The sequence below is a fragment of the Vulpes lagopus genome, chromosome X, assembly GCF_018345385.1.
Source record: "Vulpes lagopus strain Blue_001 chromosome X, ASM1834538v1, whole genome shotgun sequence".
Taxonomy (NCBI): Eukaryota; Metazoa; Chordata; class Mammalia; order Carnivora; family Canidae; genus Vulpes; species Vulpes lagopus.
Genome location: NC_054848.1, coordinates 16,040,289 through 16,062,752, shown reverse-complemented (window position 1 = coordinate 16,062,752; position 22,464 = coordinate 16,040,289). Strand labels below are relative to the sequence as shown.

The following is a 22,464-nucleotide window of genomic DNA, read 5'->3' as shown; positions in this document are numbered from 1 at the left end:
GTGAAAGGGCCTAATTAAAACTAGCAGTGAGATCAGTTAATGAGTCAGCAGCAGCTGAAACCCGGAGACGCGCGCTGGTCGGTCACAAAGCAGCAAAGAGTCAGCTGTCAGCCAGCAGCGGGCGCCACCGGAATCCGCCCTTTATTATGACGCTCGGGCCCCGCCCCCTCCCTCCCGGACTCCTTCTCCCGGCTCGCGGCACCGCCCTGCCACTCCGCGTGCTCCTGCGAACTCCCGGGAACCCTTCCAAAGCGCGTCACCATCCGCTCTAACAATGGCGGGGGAGCTGGGGCGCTCAGTCGGCCACGCCTGCGCCGTAGGGCCGGGGATGGGGGCGGGGGGCGGGCCCGCCGGCGTTGGGAGGCGGGGAAAAGCAACGCAAGCGGCCGCGACGCCATTTGCTGCGGCTGAGCGTGGGCGCAGGCTGATCTCGGAAGAGCTCGGTCGCGAGACTCTCCCGCGCACGCGACCCGTCCTCTCTTGCCTGCTTGCTACCGCGCGGTCCCACGCGTCGCTCCTGGGGCCCCTCGGAGGAGTAGCCGCCGCCGCCGCCGCCACCGCCGCCGCTGCTGCCGCTCCCTAGATTGGAGTCGAAAACGCCAAGAAGCCGCCGTCACCGCCATGCCCAAGAATAAAGGTAATGCCGCCCGGACCCTGGAACCACGACTCCGCTCGGACCCGGGCTCTCCGGCCCTGACCGCGGCTTCCGGGTCTCCCAAGCCGCAGTGACCTTCCTCTCCGCGGTGCCTGCGCGCGGCTGCACCGTACGGACGCGGTTTGGGGCTTGGGAGAGGAGCTGGGAAGTTACTACTGCTACCACTTTGGCCACATTGGGGTGGAGCCGACGCCATTTTTGTAGGGCCTCCTGCGGGAGAATGTGGGCTTTTGCTCGCGATTCGCGCCAGACTGACCGCGGCGCTTTGTGGACCTGTGGGGAGACCTCCCCGAGGCGGCCAGGGTTTCGCAAATGGGCGCCTATTGGCCTTCCTGGGCGAGAAGACTTACACCCTGGAAGCACTTAGTAACTTTCAAAGAGTAATGCCCGCTCTAGGGACCAGGTATTCCTGCATGGGTTTCTTTATGGACAGTTGTTGAGTATTGTTGAGACGACTCCTCCTTCCTTGTAAGCGTGGACGAAACCTTGATGTATATTTGCATATTTAAGGTTCATTTCTAGAGATTTACTCTTCCCCATCCCTTTATGGGCTTTAACTTATTTTTTTTAACCCCCAGAACACTTGTTCCATATTTACCCATGTTTTCTATTTTTGCTTCAGATCTTGTCTATATTGTGTTGGGAGTAAAGAGCTTTTAAGTTCCTCCATTCTGAGGTTAAACGTCCACAAATTATCCGTCTCAAAAATAAATTTATGTGGAATTTCCAAAATGGAAGGTCTAATGTACCTCAAAGCAGAAGAATCCTTAAGAAATTACCCTTCCCCCCCTTTTTTTTAGACTGAAGGGGATGCTTATAATTCTTCAAATTGTATCTTTATAATTTTTCAAGGAAATTGTGTCAGTAGAAACCGGGAAACCTTGTATTTCCTTCAGGAGGGGATCATATTACACAATTCACAGGAAGTTTTTCTTTGGTTATTCATTCTTGAGACCCCTGCCCTGATCCAGGCCTACTTTTGTTCTCTTCTACTTCATAGCTGGCTCCAGGGATTCTTCTACCTTCTTTCCTCTTTGTAGCTGTCACTACTCATTTTATCTCTTGAGGTACTTGGTTTGCCATTCTGTGCAAGATTTGGTGCAGTTCCCTTAGGGTACTCCACTGTCTTCGGAAATCTAACTTGCAGGTCCTTTTTGTAGCATTTTACTCTAATTATTCTGAATGAAATCGATTCCTAAAAGTCAGTTTTCTTGTAGCCTGTCCAATCTTTTATTTTCTTTTAGATGGTAATTGGATCACCTCAGCAAGTAACTTATTCTCACCTTTGTTTCTAGTGATGAGATTTCCAATTCCTTCACTAGACTCTTAAGTTCTAATGGGCAGTAATATATCTGTCTTAATCACATTGAATTGTTAGCACTTGACACTTAGTAGATGCTCAATAAATATTTGCTGGATTAAGTCACCTTCCTTTTGGTTGACTCCACTCTCATATAAATAATAGGTTCCCCTTCGGTTCCCAGGGAACAGGATTTCTACATTAAATCATATCTAGTTCATTAGCCTCTTCTAAGATTACACTCCATTACATGGCCATAAAATAGAGAGGGGACTGATCAGGGTATGGTTAATTCTGGTAAATTGGCAATCAGTGGATCATTATTCTATAAATATTTAAGCATACAAATATATAGATAATACAAGGAACACCTGGGAATCTATTACTCTGAACTTGAAAATTAAAACAATCATTTAACGGCCTTTGTGTCCCCCTCTCCAGTCCCCTTCCCTTCCTCTCTCTTTTGGAGGAAGTCACCATTCTGAATTTGGTGTTTTTCATTCCAATATTTGTAAAACCAATCTGTTATCTTAGTGCTTTACAAGACCAAATGGATTTTATGAGATGAGGTTTACTATGTAGAAATAAGGTCATGTTTATTTTTGTTTTTCTCCATTGGAAAAACCAGAAGCCCTGTGAATATAATTTTGGGGATGGTTTCACAAAGATATAAATTGCCACAAACTGTGTGTTGACTGACTTTTGCTTTGAACTGATTATTACCAGCTTATTTCTTCTAGAATTCTCTAGATACTTTTATTACCTCAGGAAAAGGGATATCCTTTGGTCCACTCATGAAGACTATTTGGGGTAAGGTGCTCCTGCACTTGGAGGAAGTTACTACCTTTACTTTTTAAATTGCCACTCTTTAGGACTATGTGAACTACCCTTGATTGATTCTTTCAAAGAATTGCCCAACTCTGGTATATAACTCAGTAAACAAAGCTGATAGGATCCTTGTTCTAATGGAGCTTTCACTCTGGTTTGAAGAACTGGCATGAATGCCTTGGAGCCAAAGCTACTGTTCTCTTTCTAGGAAATCAGTTTTGGTATGCCCTAAGAATGTCTCACATACTGAACTCTGAGGACTCTGCGTGGGTCAGGACATTACAGAGGCTCATTTGACCATAGCATGAAGCATTGTGAGATTGCCCCCAGGACAGATAAAATGCACTTGATTCTTTTTTTTTTTTTTTTGCATTTGATTCTTGAAGTGTCTGTCTTTGCAGTGGCTAGGTGTATTCTTTATTCTGTTAGGGTGGTGAACCTTTTGCTGCTTCTAGGTTTTTCCCATGAGTTCTTTAATATCACTACCACTTACAGCCTTTCTTCCACCTTTTGAAAACGGGCACCAGTGTGGTTTTAAGTTCTGGAATGGAACAATGCTCTGGAGAAATAACCTAATGTGAGGGCCAGGAACAGAAAAAGAGAGATTAGGTTTGAATCTTCACCCCCCCACACTGAAATATGTTGAGTTAATTTTCTGAGCTTCAGTGAACTACCTGGTAAACTGGAGATAAATGACCTTTTACTTCATGGGGTGATTGTGACAAGTAAATGGGTGGCTTTACTGTATAGTGGCTAACAGTATAGTTAACTGGGGTGGGGTCACACTGCTCATTTCAAATCCCAGATCACACTTGTGATAAAGCCTTAAATAAGTCACTTTACCTTTTAAAGACTATTATCTCTTGGGAAATGAAGACAAAATAGTACCTATCTCATAGGCTTGTTACGGGTGAGTTACTGGGACAGTGAGACCTCTACTTCGATTAAAGCATAAGATAATGGAAGAAAATATAGGTGTGTTTAAGAGGTAGATAGGTATGTTTATAGTTTGAGAGATCTATATTTAAGGTGGTTGTGTTGCTACTAACAAACAAGGGTGTTGATTTAAGGCCAGCTTTGTTTTTAAAAAAAGGTTTTTTTAGTAAAATCAAGCTTGAGAGGACAGTAACCTACTCACTGGAGTCATTATAAATAGACCAATGCTTAGTTGAAATAGTGGGCTTAAATGTAAAATTAGTAGCATATAAGTGATAGGTGAGAGAAAAATTAATTTCTTTAGAAAGTGGGTTAGCAGAAGTGGGAAATTGGAATTCATGAAACTAGAGGAATAGGCATAATGGGGGAGGGTGGCTGGTGAAAGTCAAGAATAGTGCAAGTGGCCCTTTAAAAGTCAGAAAAAGTTGGGAAATGATTAGTAGTGTCGTTTTAAAGTGTGAAAAACAAGAGGAGGGAGAGGGAACATAGAGGTATTTCGATCTTCTGTTCTAACTCCTTCACTTTACATAGTCTACAACAGATCCTGAGAGGTTTTTGTGAAAGTTCCTTTTATCCTTTCCTTCTCCCTCCCTCTGCCTGGTCCTAATTTTCTTGTTTCCATCTTAGAAATATTCCTCCTGATTGTCTTCTTCCTTTTCGTGGCTAGGCTGGCCTGCTTCATTGTGCATGTGTAAAGGACAATGACCAGTTTCCCACCCAAAGCATCATATACCTCTGTTCTTTTGTTGAAGTACTTTTTAAAAATTTTTGGATAGTAAGTACATTTACAATTCAAATTTCAAAAAGTATGAAAAGTGTAATCTCTTTCCTAAGCATGTCCCATTGCTAACCAGTTCTCATTCTCACAGGTGATCATTGTTAATTTTTTTGAATATGCTGTTCCAGAGGTATTTATGTATATATAAGCAAATATGAAAATGCATTTCTCTATCTTCTCTCTTTTTTTTTTTTTTTTTCTTTTTTAAGAAATCCACAAAAGCAGGGACCAGGAGGGGCAGAGGGAGAGAGAGAATCTTAAGCAGGCTCCACCAACACACGGGGCTGCTTAATCTCACAACCCTGAGATCATGACCTAAGCTGAAACCAAGGGTTGGACACAACTGACTGAGCCACCCAGGCACCCCTGCATTTTTCTTTTTTACACCGATGGTAGCTTTATACCCTTCTTCATCTTGCTGTATTCATTTTTAAAACTACATTATAAAGAATTTTGAATATATACAAAAGTAGGCTAGTATAATGAACCTTCAGATACTCATCTCCTGGCTCCAGACACTATCAATTCACAGCTAAACTTGAACCAGCACCATCCGCACCAAATGAGTATCCAGACTTGGTCTACACATTGCCATTGATTGACACGTCTTTTCTTTTTAAGATTTTATTTATTTAAAGAGAGTGCACGTGGTGAGGGGGGGTAGGAAGCAGAGTCACTGCTGAGTGGAGAGCCCATCGTGGAGCTCTGTCCCAGGACCTGGGGATCATGACCTGAACCAAGGCAGACTGGCCAACTGAGCCACCCAGCTGCCCCGGCCTTTGTTTTTTCGATTAGTTTTACATTTGTAGAGAAATGAGCAGAAGGTAGAATTCTCGTATTACCCCAGCATGTTAACATTTTACAGGAGCTAGTATAACAAGTCCATAGATTACTTTAAGGTTCCTTCTTTATGTTGTTCACTGTGTGGGTTTTGATATATGTATAATGACATGTATCCACCATTACAATAGCATACAGAATAATCTCACTGCCCTGAAGATCTTCTGTGTTCCACATACTCCTCTGCCCTCTCCTCCCCAACTCATGGCAACTACTGATTTTTTTTTTTTTTTTTTTTTTTTTTTTTTTTTTTTTTGCTGTTTGTATAGTTTTGCCTTTTTCAAAATGTTACATAGTTGGAATTATATATACTATTCAGCCTTTATAGGTTCCTTCTTTCCCTTAACAGTTTGCATTTAAGGTTCTTTTCAGATCTTTTGGGATCTCCATAGCTCATTTCTTTTTACTGCTGAGTAATAATCCGTTGTGTAGATGAATCCGTTTATTCATTCACCTACTGAAGGACATCTTGGTTGCTTCCAAGTTCAGGAATCAGTGCCTTGTGTTCTTAACTTCAAATATTTTGCTCAGTGAATATTTCCTGCAGCTTTAAGATAAAATTCAAACTCTCAAAGCAGCCAGAGTTGTTCTCCCTCTACCACAAAATCAATATATCCCATTCTAGGAGCTGTAACTTTACCTCCTCTTGCCCCAAGTCATCCTACTTAGACTTTTCATGGGGACATCGGGTAAAAGGGGGCTTATTTATTCAAAAATTTATCAGTAACCCATTATATCTCCCACCTGGGCCCTTGTGGGCCACTGTAAAGGAGGGGTTCACTGAGCACTGTGCTCAATCAAGTGGCCATTGTAGTTCAGGAATTTTGATCATTGAATGCAGATGTCCTCAGGGATCTATATAATTTTATATAATACCTGTTTTTGGCTGGTTTGTGTTTTATGTCAGAGATAACCCAAAAGGAATTTCCAAGAAGGGTAAGGGAATGATGTGTTTAATATGATTGGAAATTGTAAGTTTAATATGATTGTGTGACCACATTAGATAAGTTTTTAAATTAAAATGATTTTTTAAAAGTGTATTGCGAGTCATTTATTTCTTTAATACTACTGTATAGATAATTAATGTCTTCCTTAAAACCATCAGGTAAAGGAGGTAAAAATAGACGCAGAGGTAAGAATGAGAATGAATCTGAAAAAAGAGAGCTGGTGTTCAAAGAAGACGGACAAGGTAAGCATTTTTGTGAGGACTTTTTTTAGTAATAGATTTTTCTTTTTCCTTTTTTAGTTTCCTTTTTTTCAATATGGATGGGTCTTGGGATCAAGAACCATGTTGGGCTCCCTGCTCAGCAGGCAGCTTGCTTGTTCTCCCTCTGCCTGCCGCTGCTCCTGCTTGTGGCCCCTCGCCCCAATCAAATAATTTTTAGAAAATGGAATTTCGGGTGGCTTGGAGGTTTGGCGCTGCCTTCAGCCCAGGGCGTGATCCTGGAGACCCGGGGTCGAGTCCCACGTCAGGCTCCCTGCATGGAGTCTGCGCCTCTCTGTCTCTCATGAATAAATAAATAAATAAATCTTAAAAAAAAAAAAAAAAAACAATTTCAGTATCTAAATATGAAAGAACTATTCATAACCCTGAGCGATGACCTCCTGTGCCCCTCTTTGCCCTTCTGTTCGTCAGCCCTCCACACCTCTCTAGAGAGCTTCTCATCATTCCCTGGTATCCTCTGTGCAGTGAGGGTTAGACGCATTTCTGTAAATGTCTGGGTTTCATTGTTTTCCATGAACACTCATAACTAAAAATCCATTATACGGTTCATAGTGAACTAAGCCTCAAAAGCTATGGTTAACAATTGCGTAATTTAGCAGACCTTTTCATTAGAATATGGATATTTAAGGGATTAATTAGAAGTCTTTCCCTCACTTCTCCAGTGCTATTAGCATATAATTTCAGGATACAGAATACAGTGAAAGTGAACAATTGACCTTTATAAGCTAAGATGCATAACACTAGTTTCCCATATTTTTGAGCAATTTTTTTTTAGCAACTTCAAACATTTGGAAAAGTCATAGTATTAGTACAGTGAACTCCCTTAAGCCCTTGATGTGCGTGTTTCTTGAACATTTTAAAGTTAGTTACAAACATGAGACTTTTACGTTTACCATACCTGCTGCATTATGCTTCTTAAGTATATACTCTTACATAATCACAATAGAATTATCACACTTAGATAATTTAACATGGCTATATTATATATCTAGTATATATTTTTGAAGTTTTCCAGTTATCCCAGTAACCCAGTAATTTCCAGCATATTTCAACAAACAACATTTTTTGTCTCTTTTTTTTTTTTTTTTTAAGATTTTATTTATTCATGAGAGAGAGAGGGAGAAATAGGCTCCATGCAGGGAACCTGATTATGGGACTTGATCCTGGGACTCTAGGACCATGCCCTGGGCCAAAGGCAGGTGCTAAACTGCTGAGCCACCCAGGGATCCCTTTTTTTTTTTTGTCTTTATTAGAACTTTAGTGGTTTTATTTATGGCTGTGTATATGTAAGCTACTTAAAATGAAGCATGTTTTGTGGCTAAAAGACCTTTTCGTTTCTTAGCCTTAGTCTGAGCAAGTCACTTCAGCATTTCAGAGGCCTTTCAAAGTTAGGTCTTAGTGTGTTTACAAATCAGTGGGTATTCTCTCCGTAGAATAATGACTTCTAGTATAACAAAGACATTATTAACATTAAGCTATTTGTTTGCCAAATATACCAAAAATTGTGTTGAGATTAGCCTCTAAAGGATCTGAGGGACAGGAGATCCAAAATCAGGAGACAATCCAAATGTGGGAGATTGATGAGGTTTAATGTACATTTTGGGACATGCCACCTAGGTCTCCAAAAATAAAGCATACAGTTATGAAGATAGTAGTCCTTCTGCTTATTCAAAATGAGTTGTTAAAGCATTTCTGATAGCAGAGATAGCTTGTTATAGAAATGGCATTATGGAGTCTAGATTCTGGCTCTGCCATTAACAAGCTTGGTGTTTATTACTCTTTGTATTTATTTTACTATATATATTTATTCCTAACCAGTATACCTATGTGTTCTAGTCAGTTTTGTTTTGTTTTTAGATTTATTTATCTTAGCAGAGGGGAGGGGCAGACGCAGAGGGAGAGAGAGAGAATCTGAAGCAGACTCTGCTGAGAGCGTGGAGTCGGACTCAGGGATTGATCCCAAAACTGAGATCATGACCAACGCCAAAACCAAGCATCAGACTGGGCCACCCAAGGGCCCCTGTTCTAGTCCATTTTAATGTGGACTTTTAAGTTGCTGTTTTGAAAAGTTGAACAGTATCCTGAATGCTTCTTTTTCCTTCCTCCAGAGTATGCTCAAGTAATCAAAATGTTGGGAAATGGACGATTAGAAGCAATGTGTTTTGATGGCGTAAAGAGGTTATGTCACATCAGAGGGAAATTGAGAAAAAAGGTAGGTGTGGAAATCTGTTTTACTTAAAATTGTGATTAAGGGAGGGGAAATGGCTCTATAGTTTTTATGGATCAAGGACCTCATTTTTGTAAGTTCCCCAAAGATTTCAGTAAAACAGTGACTTGCCTATGATAAATGAAAGCCACAAACTCCTTAATGATAACTGTATGGATTCCATTTCCATTTAAAGACACCATGTGTATCACCTATGTTTCTGCTCAGAATGTTTAACCTGAATCTAGTTATGAAGAAACAATCAGCAAATCCAAATTGAGGGAGACAGGCAAAACAAATGGCCTGGCTTTTAATACAATGTTAGTGATCTTGCGGGGGAGAGGGAAACTATTCCAGTTGAATGGAGATGAAAGAGACCTAATGTTAAAGGGGTAAGCGGCCCATGTTTGGATTCTGGTTTGAGGGTAGGGGAAATAGTTGTAAAGAGTGTTAAGAAAAATTGAATATGAATTATATTAAGTATTCTGGTGATACTCAATTTTCTGAGTGGGCCAGGTTGGAAAGGAATGTTGGAAAGGAATGCTTAATTTCCTATCACAGTGGGTGTTGAGGCAGATATATTAATCAAGTTGGGTAAAAGTCCCTCCAAGTCTGATTTTATGGGTATTTTTTTAATCCCGTTTCCAAACTATAAAGGAGTTTTGCTAGCTTTGTGTATGTGGGTTGGTGGAAGGAAGAGAGGGAAGGAAATAAAAGCATTTATTAGAAATACATTTCTAACTTTGTATTCTCACATGTAATGGATGGACAACTAACCACTTGGAGTAATTCACTATTAAAAATTCCTTACTAATTTCTAATCATTCTTCTGGAATTAATAAAATGTCAAGTAGTTAAATAAGAGTCTTATTTTTTTTTTAACATCTCAAATTATAGAAGATTTGAAACGAGCTCAGCTGCTTACTGTAGTTTTTTTTCCCTAATTCTAAATATAGGTACTTCACCCACAGTTGGGTGAATAGTATTTTATGGAAAGACTGACGCAGTGTTGCTTTGATTCTTTATTTTTAAATATGACATGCATTGACTTTTCTTTCATAGGTTTGGATAAATACCTCAGACATTATATTGGTTGGTCTCCGAGACTACCAGGTAAAAAAAAAAAAAAAAAAGTTTTTTTCCCCCATTTATGTGATTGAATTTCAGTGAGCCATTAATGGTTAGAAGTTAAGTCATGACCATATTCGACCGGTTCCACCCCAGTACGCTGCTCACAAGTGTGTCCACAAACATTTCTTAAGGGCCAGGTATTTTTTAGGTGTTGTGCTCAGTACCCTAGGCATCGTGATTCCCAAATGGCCATTCTGGGGAGTCCACATTTCCACTCTGGAAAAAATAACAACATGAATTTTTTATGAAGCTAAATGGCCCTTTTTCCTTTTTTTGGTATTTAAAAAGTTGAATTTTTTGGAATGAGTAATGTTACATAGTGGTGGTTTTGTTTGTGTTCTTATTTGTCAAAATAAAAATTTAATCTTATGTTGGACCTCTGTGGAAATTTTTCTTTTCTTTTTAATTTATACGTGTTGAAATCAAAATCTGGAAACTGTTACTGTAGTGGATACAACTGAATGAGTCAAGCTGCCATCCCAGAGAATGCCTGGTAGTGAAAAGAATGATAGGCACACAAGTAATTACAATACAAACCATGATAGAAGTATGTGCTCTAAATTTGGATGAGCATTTAGAGGAAAAAATGGTAGTTGTCCTTCATGATCTCAACCTGGAGACTCCTCATTTTGGGTCTGTGTAGTCCATTTGAATGCTTTTCTGCCTATTGGAACTCATCATCATATATTGTGAGTGACGTTTCTATTTTTATAACCTTGATCCTGCTTCGATTTTTTAAAATATATATTCCAGAATAAAGAACTAAGATCTTTATTCTAAATCACTGTTTTTTAACCATGAGTGAATTTTTTCCTCCAGGGGCCATTTGATAGTATCTGAGATATTTCTGGTTGTCACAACTGAGGGAGGCAGTGTTGTTGGCATATAATGGATAGAGACCAGGGGTGATGTCAAATATTCTGCCTTGCACAGGATAGTCCCTACAACAAAGAATTACCTAGCCCAAAATATCAATAGTGGTGAGGTAGAAAAGCTTGCTTTAATTAATACCATTTTGGGGTGCCTGGGTGGCTCAGTCATTTAAGCATCTGACTCTTGATTTTGGCTCAGGTCATGATGTCAGAGTCATGAGATTGAGCCCTCCTTGCTGGGCATGGAGCCTGCTTAAGATTCTTGCTCTCTTTGTGTCCCCATCCCCTCCCCCACAAGCCTGCATTCTCTAATAAAACAAAACACCATTTTAATGTCCATTTTCTTCTTTTGATCTTAAAAATAACCCCAAAAGTAGGAAGAATAATTCTGTTTGACAGAATAAAGAAACCAAGGTTTGAAAAGATAAAACATACTGACTATAAAATGATAGCCAAGACCAACCTTGTCTGATTATTAATCTCCCAAAAACCACCTTCTCTACCTCTGCCACTTAAAGCATGGTCCAGGGACCAGTGGCATCATGGCTTTTGGGGACTTGTTAGAATTGCAGGTTTTTTGACCCCACCCCAGTCTTCCTAAATTGGAATATACATTTTAACAGTTTCCCTTTGAGCATCTATAAACATAGTTCAAGAATTCCTGGTTTGAATCACACTGCCTTTGCATCAGTGATTGTTTTCATAGCCATTAGGACCTGCTTTTAGGTCCAAAGAACCTTTTGAAGTTGAAACAACCAACTTCAACACTTCTTCCTTAACTGAGTCAGATTCTTATTCCAATGGGAAAATGTGAACAATCTATGACAGTAGTTTTCAGTGGTACATTTGCATCAGAAACACTTAAAAAGCTTTTAAAAATACAAATTCATGAGCTTCACTCCACTTCTACTAACATATCTTCTGGAAATGTAAAGACTCCACTGGACATTCCAGTCCATATTCTATGAACCACTGATTCATGGAAATGTATATTAATTTCCTTAGGTTATTACACAGTCTCTGGTGGTTGTTTTGTTTTTAAGATTTATTTATTTGAGCGAGAGGGAGAAGGGGAGAAGCAGACTCCTTGCTGAGCAGAGAGCCCGACGTAGGGCTCCATTGACCTGGACTGACAGCAGACGCTTAACTGACTGAGCCACCCAGGTGCCCCCGCAATCTTAGTTTTAGACTGTTTAATCATCCTGTAAATTATGGTTCCAGAGAATTTTTGTATTTCAAAAGACTTCTAATCAAAACATAATAGTAAATAACCTAAAAGATTGGGTTTGCACAGTTCTGCTCTTGTTCAAGTGAGATCTGTAAATATCTTCCTTAAGCTTGTTGATCATTATTCATTTATGTAGCTTCATACTATGTAATCCTGAGGATGTTTTTTAGAAGGTAGGAGATAACTTTGCATTTTAAAGGGGCTTTTTTTTGATACTTTTTTTTTTTAAGATTTTGTTTATTTATTTGAGAGAGCACACAAGCAAAGTGAGGGTCAGAAGGTGAAGGAGAGGGAGAAACAGACTCCCCACTGGTGGGAGCCTGATGCAGGGCCCCATACCAGGACCCTGAGATAATGAATGACCAAAGGAGAAGTCAGAAGCCTAGCCAACTGAGCCATCCAGGTGCCCCCTAATTATTTTTAAATTTTTAATTCCAGTATAATTAACCGTCTAGTCATTCAGCAATTCCATACAATAATGGATAATATTTTGGCATAATTAGTTCTAAAAGTTAATTGTCTCTTTCAGGATAATAAAGCCGATGTAATTTTAAAATACAATGCAGATGAAGCTAGAAGTCTGAAGGCCTATGGCGAGCTTCCAGAGCATGGTAATGTCTGAGTTGTTTTATTAACCTGTCATAAGGTGTTAGTACTTGGTGTTATTTAGATGAAAGGATTTTGGTAGAATTTTGTGGGTTTTACTTTTTTGCTTACATGGTTTTTATTTATTTATTTCTTTATTTTAATTAATGAATTTATTTTTTATTTATTCATGAGAGAGAGCAAGAGAGAGGCAGAGACACAGGCAGAGGGAGAAGCAGGCTCCTTGCGGGGAGCCTGATGTGGGACTCAATCCCGGGTCTCCAGGATCACACCCTGGGCCAAAGGCAGGCACCAAACCGCTGAGCCACCCAGGGATCCCCACATGGTTTGTTTTCAATATGCCTATTTATACTTCATAATACTGACTACCTTAAGAAAAAAGTTACTGGGATTCTGTCCTTAATAAATACGTTTTCTGGTGTGGAGTTACATTTTATAAACTCTGAACTGCATAATACCAAAGGAATAATTTTGTTCAGTATTTTACAGTAACTTTCTCAAGATTGTCAGTGTTCATCTACTTAAATGTGAAGCAAGGATAGTATTTAGGTACTGTTGAAATTTTTAAAGTCGGTTTTCAATTTTTCTTTTTTATTAAGATTTTATTTATTTATTCATGAGAGAGAGAGGGAGAAGCAGGCTCCATGCAGGGAACCCGACGTGGGACTCAGTCCTAGGTCTCTTGGATCACGCCCTGGGCCGAAGTTGGCGCTAAACCACTGAGCCACCCAGGCTGCCCATGTGGAAAACTTAAAAGTCTTTCATAACCTCACCAAAGGGGGAATGTACTCTACATACTATTTTGTAAACCTACCTTTTCCATTTGGTGGTTTTGTTTTGTAGTGTTTTTTGTTTGTTTTGGGTCTTGCATAATATTCTGAAAACAATATAATTTTACTTCAGCATGAAAATCCTGCTAAGTTATTTACTTGACATTTTCAGTCCAGAAAATGCTAGTATATTGGGGAATAAGACCAGCACCTCTCAGTTCATTTTCATTGCTTTTGACTAAATTTTCTGATTGATGAGTCTGGTGACTGGTAAGTCCAACCATTTTTTTTAGGCACAGCTGGAAGTTGTATAGTTATAGAATTTGTGTAACTGGATCCTGCCTTACTAAAAATATCTTTCTGAAATAAATAGTTGGGACTATATCAAACAAAATGCTTTTGCATAATGAAGGGAACCAACAAAACAAAGCGGCAGCCTATTGAATGGAAGAAAATATTTACAAATGATAAATCTGATAAATGGTTAATAACCAAAATATATACAGAACTCCTACGATTTAAAGCCTAAAAAACCTGCTGTATAATCCAATTAAAAATGGGCAGAGGACCTGAATAGACACTTTACACAGAAGACATACAAATGGCCAACAGACCTATGAAAAGATAGCTTAGCATCACTAATCATCAGGAAAATGCAAATCAAAACTACAGTGAGATATCCCCTCACACCAGTCCAGAATAGCTAGTATCAAAAAGAGAAAAGGAACCTTTGGGCACTATTGGTAGAAATACAAACTGGTATAGCCAGTGTAGAAAACTGGAGGTTCCTCAAAAAGTCAAAAATACCATTCAATTTGGTAATTCCACTACTGGTTATTTACCCAAAAGAAAACAAAAACACTTATTGAAAAGATGTATGTACCCCTATGTTTATTGCAGCATTATTTACAGTAGCCAAGGTACAGAAACAATCAAAGTGTCCACTGATAGATAAATGCATAAAGAACATGTAATTGATACACAATGGAATATTACTCAGACATAAAAACAAAGGAAATCTTGCCATTTGCAGTAACATGGATTGACCTAGAAGGTATTATGCCAAGTGAAATAAATCAGAGACAAATACCATAATGGTTTCACTTACATGTGGCATCTAAAAAAACAAATGAACAAACAAGAGAGAAATAGACTCATAGAGAACATAAACTAATGGTTGCTGGAGGGTTGGGGAATAGGTGAAATAGATGAAGGGGATTAAGAAATACAGAGTGTCAATTCTAAAGTCATGCCTGAAAAGTGCAGCATGGGGAATATAGTCAGTAATACTATAATAACTTCGTGTGGTGACAGATGGTAACTGCTTATTCTGGTGAGCTTATAGTGTATATAATTATCAACTATGTTGTGCACTTGAGACTAATGTATATGTCAACTCTACTTGAATGGATAGAAGTTTGACTCATAAGAGTCTTATAGTTCAACATTTGGTATCAGACCACTTCTTTTAGCAGACGCTCATTTTAATATCATCTTGGTTATATGAGCATATTTGTTATTGTTTCTTCAGCTAAAATCAATGAAACTGATACATTTGGTCCTGGAGATGACGATGAAATTCAGTTTGATGACATTGGAGACGATGATGAAGACATTGATGATGTGAGTAGATGGATCTTGCGTTTTCCAACTTTGGTTTCTGAATTATCCACAGAGAAACCAGCTCTTTTTCCTATCTTCCTTTAAACTAAAAATGTTGAAATAGAGTATATTTCAAGACTTGGCCGTATTATTGAGAAGACAACTAGTCAAACTATTATACTTTGGGAATTCTTATAATCTTTTCAACATTTCTTCCAGAAAAGATCACTATTTGCTTTGGTGATATGAATGCTAGGCGTTGGAATCATAACTTGTTTAAGAGTGTCTGGAGAGAGAAATATTTCGAAATTTAGCCAACAGTTTTAAGAAATAGAATATCTTCTCAAAGAAACATGCCTTTTTAATTGAAATACTAGTATGTTAAAAAGAAGAATCTTGTTTGAACAGCTTGATATGAAGCATTGGAATTACAATATATTTTTAAAAGATTTTATTTATTTATTTTAGAAAGCATGTGGTGGGGAGGGACAGGGGGGTTGCAGAGAGAGAGGATCCCAAGCAGACTCTGCCCTACGCGTGAAGCCCAACGTGGGGCTCGATCCTACAAACCTGAGCCAAAACCAAGAGTTGGACACTTGACTGAGCCACCCATATGCCCCAAAAGGTCTCTGTTGTAATAAGGTTTTTATTTAGTTATTTTAAAGATTTTATTTATTTATTCACGAGAGACACAGAGAGATGGAGAGGCAGAGGGAGAAGCAGGCTCCATGCAGGGAGCCCAACGTGGGACTCAATCCTGGGTCCCCAGGACCACACCCCAGGCCGAAGGCGGTGTTAAACCACTGAGCCACCCAGGCTGCCCAACAAGGCTTCTAATAATATATGTTGTAATTCAAGGGGTGCCTGGGCGGTTCAGTCGGTTGAGCATCTGACTCTTGATTTCAGCTCAGGTTGTGATCTTAGGGTCATGAGAATCAGGCTCTGTGCTTGGGGTAGAGTATGCTTAAAACTCCTTCTCCACCTCCTGCCCCTCCCCCACATATGTGATCTTTAAATAAATGTTTAAAATTGAGACCTTTTGCCAATTATGTTCTTTTATCTGTTGGATATGCAGTGTTGACAAACTCTTGGTTTAGAGTTGGTGTTTTAGGAAAATGTATTATTTTTCTGAAAGGTGAAGCAGTTATGCTCACAAGAGTAAATGCCCTTTGCTGTTAACATAAATGAAATTCATACTTAGTTTTTGGCAATATAAACTTATTAAATAATTGGGGTAGTATTGTAAGTTACTCATAAATCCAGTTTGGTCTCTTTTTTTCAACTCCTTAAAAAATAAAGTTCAGAACCCACCTGTGTATATAAACGTAAAAATAATTTTGCTAATGTTTGATTTGATTCAAAGATGAAATTTTAGTGTACCTGGGGCAATTGTTCCTAAGACTGCAACACAATTACTGGAACCTTTCAAAAACACAAAGGTTCATCTTGGGAAAATTTGAGTTAGACATCACAAGTGATCCCCACTACCAGAATTCTATCATTAACATTTTTTATACCTGATTTATCATATATCTTATATCTTTACCCGTCAATTCATCTTATATTTTGATGCATCTTAAGACCATTTAGAATACTCAGGATGGGGGATCCCTGGGTGCCTTAGTGGTTTAGCACCTGCCTTTGGCCCAGGGCGCGATCCTGGAGTCCCGGGATCGAGTCCCAGGTCGAGCTCCTGGCATGGAGCCTGCTTCTCCCTCCTCCTGTGTCTCTGCCTGCCTGCCTCTCTCTCTCTCCCTCTCCCCCCCCCCCCCCCCTCTCTCCCTCTCTCTCTCTGTCTATCATAAATGAATGAATGAATGAATGAGTGAATACTCAGGATGAATTAAGGATTTGAGTACATATCCTCCATGCGTATATGCATTTATGAATTTTTATATAAACATTTTTTTTTTAAGATTTTATTTATCAGAGAGAGGCAGAGAGAGAAGCAGGCTCCATGCAGAGAGCCTGACGGGGGACTCGTCCAGCGTCTCCAGGATCGCGCCCTGGGGTGCAGGCGGCGCTAAACCGCTGTGCCACCGGAGCTGCCCAAACACATTTTTTTAAATGTACTTCCCTTTAGAGACCCTGGGCCACAGAATTCTTGTGACTGAATTGTTAATGATACTTTGACAGTATATTTATCAATTATACTCAGTGACCAGACCTGACATGGAATTGTGTTGTAAATTAACGGGCAAGCCAAACATTTTTGGAGCTGGATTAGAAGGCCTCTGTTGGAAATTAAGAACCTAACCAGAGTACACATTTGAAGATGAAGCCACATACACAGAGGTGATAGGTTGAGGATCTAGATAGGGTTAAGATTTTCTAAGAAAAAACTTGTGAATCTGTGCCAGTGATTCCTTGAACTGGACCCAGTAAGCTCTCAGGGAAGGACATGGTAAAAGATGGTGGATACTAAAGGAATTTGAGTTATCTTCAACATTGAACCTTTTCTGGACATTTCTCCAGATAGTTTATAGGTATGCTAGCCTTCTTTCCTATAACCAGGTTGAGAGGAGAATTTGGTCATTGTCATACTTGTGCTCTTTCTCTAATAATACTCCTTTGTGTCTGCTCCCACCCTAGAATACAAAATCTCTCATCACTAACACAAAAGGGAAGAAACACTAAACTTTATTAAGAATATTTTGCATAAAAAATAAATAAAAGGATATTTTGCATAACGTGACATTTTGAAGGAGGTTGTAAAGATTTTACTGGCAACAAACTAATTGAGAAAAACTCGGTGTATAGAATTTCCTCTTCAAAGATAGCCTTAAGGTTTGCAAGCCTCCCTTATGCGGTAGACTGCTGGAATATAAGAATTCTTTTGTTTGATTTGATATTCTTTTCCCTTCCAGATCTAAATTGAATTCAGCATTTTACATTCCAATTTCTCTGAGGATTGTTCCAACAATTTGGATTTTGGCTGTGACCTGTTAAAGAAGATTAAAATTTCATTAGCATGAGTGCAATTTGTTAAAGCAGATTGATTTGTTTCTAAGGTATTTCTTTAAAAACCGAATTCTCTTAAGTGAAATGTTAAGCCCCCTTTGTTCTTTTGATGTATTGGAGCTTATGGGTAAAAAAACTACATAGACTGTTTTTAAAAAAAAAAAGGGGGAAATGCATTACTGCCTTTCCTACTTTGACCATTTTCCATTAAGTGAATGTTCTGAATAAACCATTTACCCTACACTCATGGATTATGACTAAGCCCTAACTTTGGCCTGTTGACTGTACAGTGATTTTCTGTATATTCCAGTTACTTAAATGTTCCCTTGAGATTTTGATACAAATTGAGGCGGCAGAAATCTGCATTTGAGGTAAAAAATGATTAGGTCTGCTTTTCATATTTAAGTAGCATGTGGCTATTTTTGTACTAATTTTGATATCATGTACATTCTTTTCATGATATTATTTTGCCACTATAAATGCATCAACAAAAAAGCATTTCCAAAATGTAAGTTTTAGAACCTGGGTTTTACTAGCAATTTTTAATTTGTAAGGTTAGTAGTTACAAGAATTGAACAGTAGGTGGCACCCAGTCATCTTAAACTGAAATAGTGGTATAGTTGTCATTTTTTTTTCTAAATGTGCATAGGAAATTTCCCAAAACAAAAGATTGTTTTGATCATATGCATGTATGTAGAATATTTTTAAAGAACAAAAATATTGTTAAGTGTCATTTTATTTCAGAAGTCATAAACATATAAGCTACAATTTTGAGTGCTTTATAAACACTTAAATTATGTATAAATGAAAATTTAATTTCCTAAAAACTGTACAAATTAAGCCTTTTTCAAACTATCCCTAAGCTGGGAAAAGAGGAGGGAATAACAATTTACTGAAAAGATGGTTTCTCATTTCTAAATGGAAGAGCTACAGCTGAGAAATACAATAAAGACAATGTCATGCTGCAGAGTATATTATACCCTTACTTTGTGCTTAGGATGTATTTTATTGTGTGTAAAGATTTGTTTTGTTTGTATTTTATCGGGAATTTGGATTTTCCCTTATTTAGTTTTTGTTCTCAACTCTACTGAGATGAAATTAAGGGCTGGGCTATTTAGACCACACTAGCCACATTGAAATCTTATGCAACTTTGAAAGAAGAGATCCATCATTTAGATTGTGAAGCTTTTATTCAACTGGTCTCCAGAGATGTTTTCAATGATGAAAAGTACTCCAAAGGGAAATAAACCTTCATGTGGCTTCAAAACATAAGCACATCTTCTCTAATCTCATGCTTATTCCTAAGTGTGCAAACTGGAATCAGAATCTGAGGTACTATAAAACATTATTAAATCAAAGAATAGAAATTAGTAGACAGTTGGAATTCGTATTTCTTATTCTGTGGAATTCTGAATGCTTACCTAGATGGAATGAGCCTGAGACCATGGGCTGGTTTTTAATACTTGTAAGAAACTAGTCTTGAAGAATCAACTTAATGATTATCTTCATCAAAATCTAAACTTCCTAAGATATTCAGGCTTCTGTACGAAAAGTGTTTGGACAAATTTGTGGTGTATATATAGATCCTTTTTCTGTGTTATTTTACCAAGTAAGTTGTAACTCTGCATTTGTGGTACAGTTCATGGTAGTGATGGTACAACTCATGTTAGTTTTTCTACTTACCTCCTCTAACAAATATGGTTCATCTGAAGATTCTTAAAATTACAGCTATGACCCCTATCTGTGTGTGTTAGTGATATTTTTTTTCCTTGCCTAGGTAGTAACAGCTCAATCTAGTGCCATTGCATCCTGGAAAATCTCAAATCATGATTATAAAATGGTAAAATTCTAGGTCCTATGCAACACTACTTGGAGGGATTGTTTTACTAACTTGTCTTTAATGTGAAAATTTATTGATTATATTTCAAGTGAGGAATGGAAGTGGTCCTTAGTTGGGTTTTTTGTTTTGTTTTTTGGTATGTGTACGTGTGTTGTTTTTTTGAGTTTGGTTTTTGTTTTGTTTTGTTTTGTTTTTGGTTGGGTGGGGGGTTGGTTATATATACTCTTTGATTCCCGTAACACAATGCTATAAGGTATGCCCTGAAAGACAATAAAATGTTTGAAATCCAAGAATAATGGTTCTTCCTGCTAAGTGGGTATAATAATTATTACTAATGAATTTGATGGGCTTGCATTTTTCATGCAATGTTGATTCTGCTTCCAGTTAGAGTACATATGGTGGCTCAACAACCAAACCAAGTATTTGTGTGAAAAAAGACTTGCCAAAACTTAATTGCTTGACTGTTGAATCTGTTTTAAACATCCAGCCTCTTAAGAGACCACCTCTTAAGGATCCTGTAAACTATGCATGATAAAAATTCTTGTATTTTATTAAGGAATGGCCATTGGTTTACTCGCCACATCTACAGAATCATGGCTGTGAACATCGTTGGTTACAAAACTCCTTGTAACTTGTAGTTTAACTTAATCTCATCTCTTTTGTATAAATATTAAATTATAGGATGGTGAAGAACATCTTTAGTAGATATAAACTGCTGTCAGTGTTGACTTCAGAGCAACAGAATAATCAAGTAGGTAAAAGCATGTTTGAAATAAAAATATCTAGCTGGATTTATACTTTATTTGTATTGTTTACAGATTTTAAAATAATCCAGTATTAACTGTAGCTTGACAGTTAAAGTATCAGAATGAAAGTGAGGTTCTTTATGTTACCTATCATAACAATTTTATAAAGATCTGTATTGGTAGGAGACGTTTAGATCTTTATTCTGCTTAGCAAGAGGAAGTTTCACTTATATTGTTTGGATTCCCATGAACTTTTACATACCACATTTGTGTTTTTGATTTATCTTAAACTGTCATTCTTTTTATACTTATTTCTTCCTACTCAGCAGAGAACAAAATCTTAAGTCTCACTACAGCTGCGTTAAGACACTAACTTCTCAGGTACAGAGTAAACCAAGGAATTTGGAGAGTACTGGAGTGGGTCAATCCTTTCTTCCCCCCAGCTGCTGTGTACTTAGGAGTCAGTGTGATAGAGTGAAGAGCATGAGCCCTGGGGTCATGAGGCCTGTGCCCTAACCCCCACTCTACCCTTTACCTGAAAGTGACCATAGGCACCTTCCCACACTTGTGAGTTTCAGGCTCCTCACCTGTAAGATGGGGATGATGAGAACAGTACCTGCAAAATTTGTGGGAGGACTAATTATGTGTCCATAATGTGTAATGCACCTAGAGCAGTGTCTGCCGCTTTTCACTTGGTATCCAGGACTGTAGAAGATTAAATAAGCACATCTTTTATATTCTCTATTTACCATTTCTTTCACTTGCAGTCTTTGGTTCCTGTAATAAAAGAAACTTGTAGAATATATATATTCATATATTCATGTTGATACAATATTTAAAATAAATGCTACCATCCTCATTTAATTCAGCATAAGACTAACAGAAGTCTCTAAATTGCTTAAAGATGGATGTTTTGCAAAATACCAACTACTCTATATTTCTTTAGAGAAAGTTTATAGTTACTGATAGTTCTGGTCATTTCATTCTTTAGTCTAATGAGTCCTTTTACTATATATAGATTTATGACAGCTACTTAGTACTGACTGATTTGGAGGTTTGGACTTATGTAAGAAAAAGTCCCATAATTTGGACTTATGTACAAAAAATTGGATGCAAACTATTACAATTAGAAAATAAAATATGAAATAACTTTTAACAGTATGCAGTTGATTCTTTTCGAACTGTTTTATTTTTTTTAACTGTTTAAATTTATATTCATGATTCTTTTCTGAAAGCCAATTGTGATCCAGGGAAAATGTATACTTTGTATTTCAGTTGTTTGATTTGAATGAATACATTCAGACTCCAGATATGGGGTTGCGTTTTGTAGGTGAGTGAGTTGGTTACAACCATGTGCAGAAGACATTTTCTAATATTTCTAATAGTAGATCAGTTGTCCAGAATGACCTCAGATTGCCAAAATCACATTCACTGGACCTTATTTTTATTTTGTGTTCTGCAGAGATACATGGATGAAGCAGATATCCTGGTCAACTTGCTCACTTTTCCCCCCCTCCCCCAGCCTGCTCACTTTTTAAAACTGTCTTCTGTTTAAATCCAGGCTTTGTTCAGTTCACAGTTTGATAATGGGCAGATCAAAAAGTATGGACAGGGCAGTCCCAGTGGCTCAGTGGTTTAGCGCCGCCTTCAGCCCAGGGTGTGATCCTGGAGGCCCGCGATCAAGTCCCACGTCGGGCTCCCTGTATGGAGCCTGCTTCTCTCCCTCTGCCTGTCTCTACCTCTCTCTGTATCTCCCATGAATAAATAAAATCTTAAAAAAAAAAAAAAAAAAGTAGGAACAGAATCTGAGTTAAATACCCTAGATCTGATTCCAGTTATGATCCACTGGAGTATCAGGTATAGAATTAGTTGGATTTTTGCAAATTTAATAAGGATCAATGCATATTTATGATTTTAAATACCTTAGAAATCCAAGAATA

The 22,464-nt window shown here is 38.1% G+C and overlaps 1 protein-coding gene across 1 annotated transcript; it reads left to right on the top strand.

Annotated features, from left to right (window-relative positions):
* Nucleotides 1-387: 387 nt before the first annotated feature.
* Nucleotides 388-20,576, top strand: EIF1AX (eukaryotic translation initiation factor 1A X-linked). Its single transcript, XM_041741276.1, has 7 exons — nt 388-637; nt 6,443-6,526; nt 8,671-8,774; nt 9,831-9,881; nt 12,529-12,610; nt 14,907-14,998; nt 17,845-20,576. Exons 1-7 carry the CDS (start codon nt 622-624, stop codon nt 17,848-17,850), a joined length of 435 nt encoding a protein of 144 aa, XP_041597210.1. The 5' UTR covers nt 388-621; the 3' UTR covers nt 17,851-20,576.
* Nucleotides 20,577-22,464: the final 1,888 nt, after the last annotated feature.

Coding starts and splice junctions, on each gene's coding strand:
- EIF1AX (XM_041741276.1), top strand. Junction 8,775..9,830: donor GAGGGAAATTGAGAAAAAAG/GTAGGTGTGGAA, acceptor TTTCTTTCATAG/GTTTGGATAAATACCTCAGA. Junction 12,611..14,906: donor TGGCGAGCTTCCAGAGCATG/GTAATGTCTGAG, acceptor TTGTTTCTTCAG/CTAAAATCAATGAAACTGAT.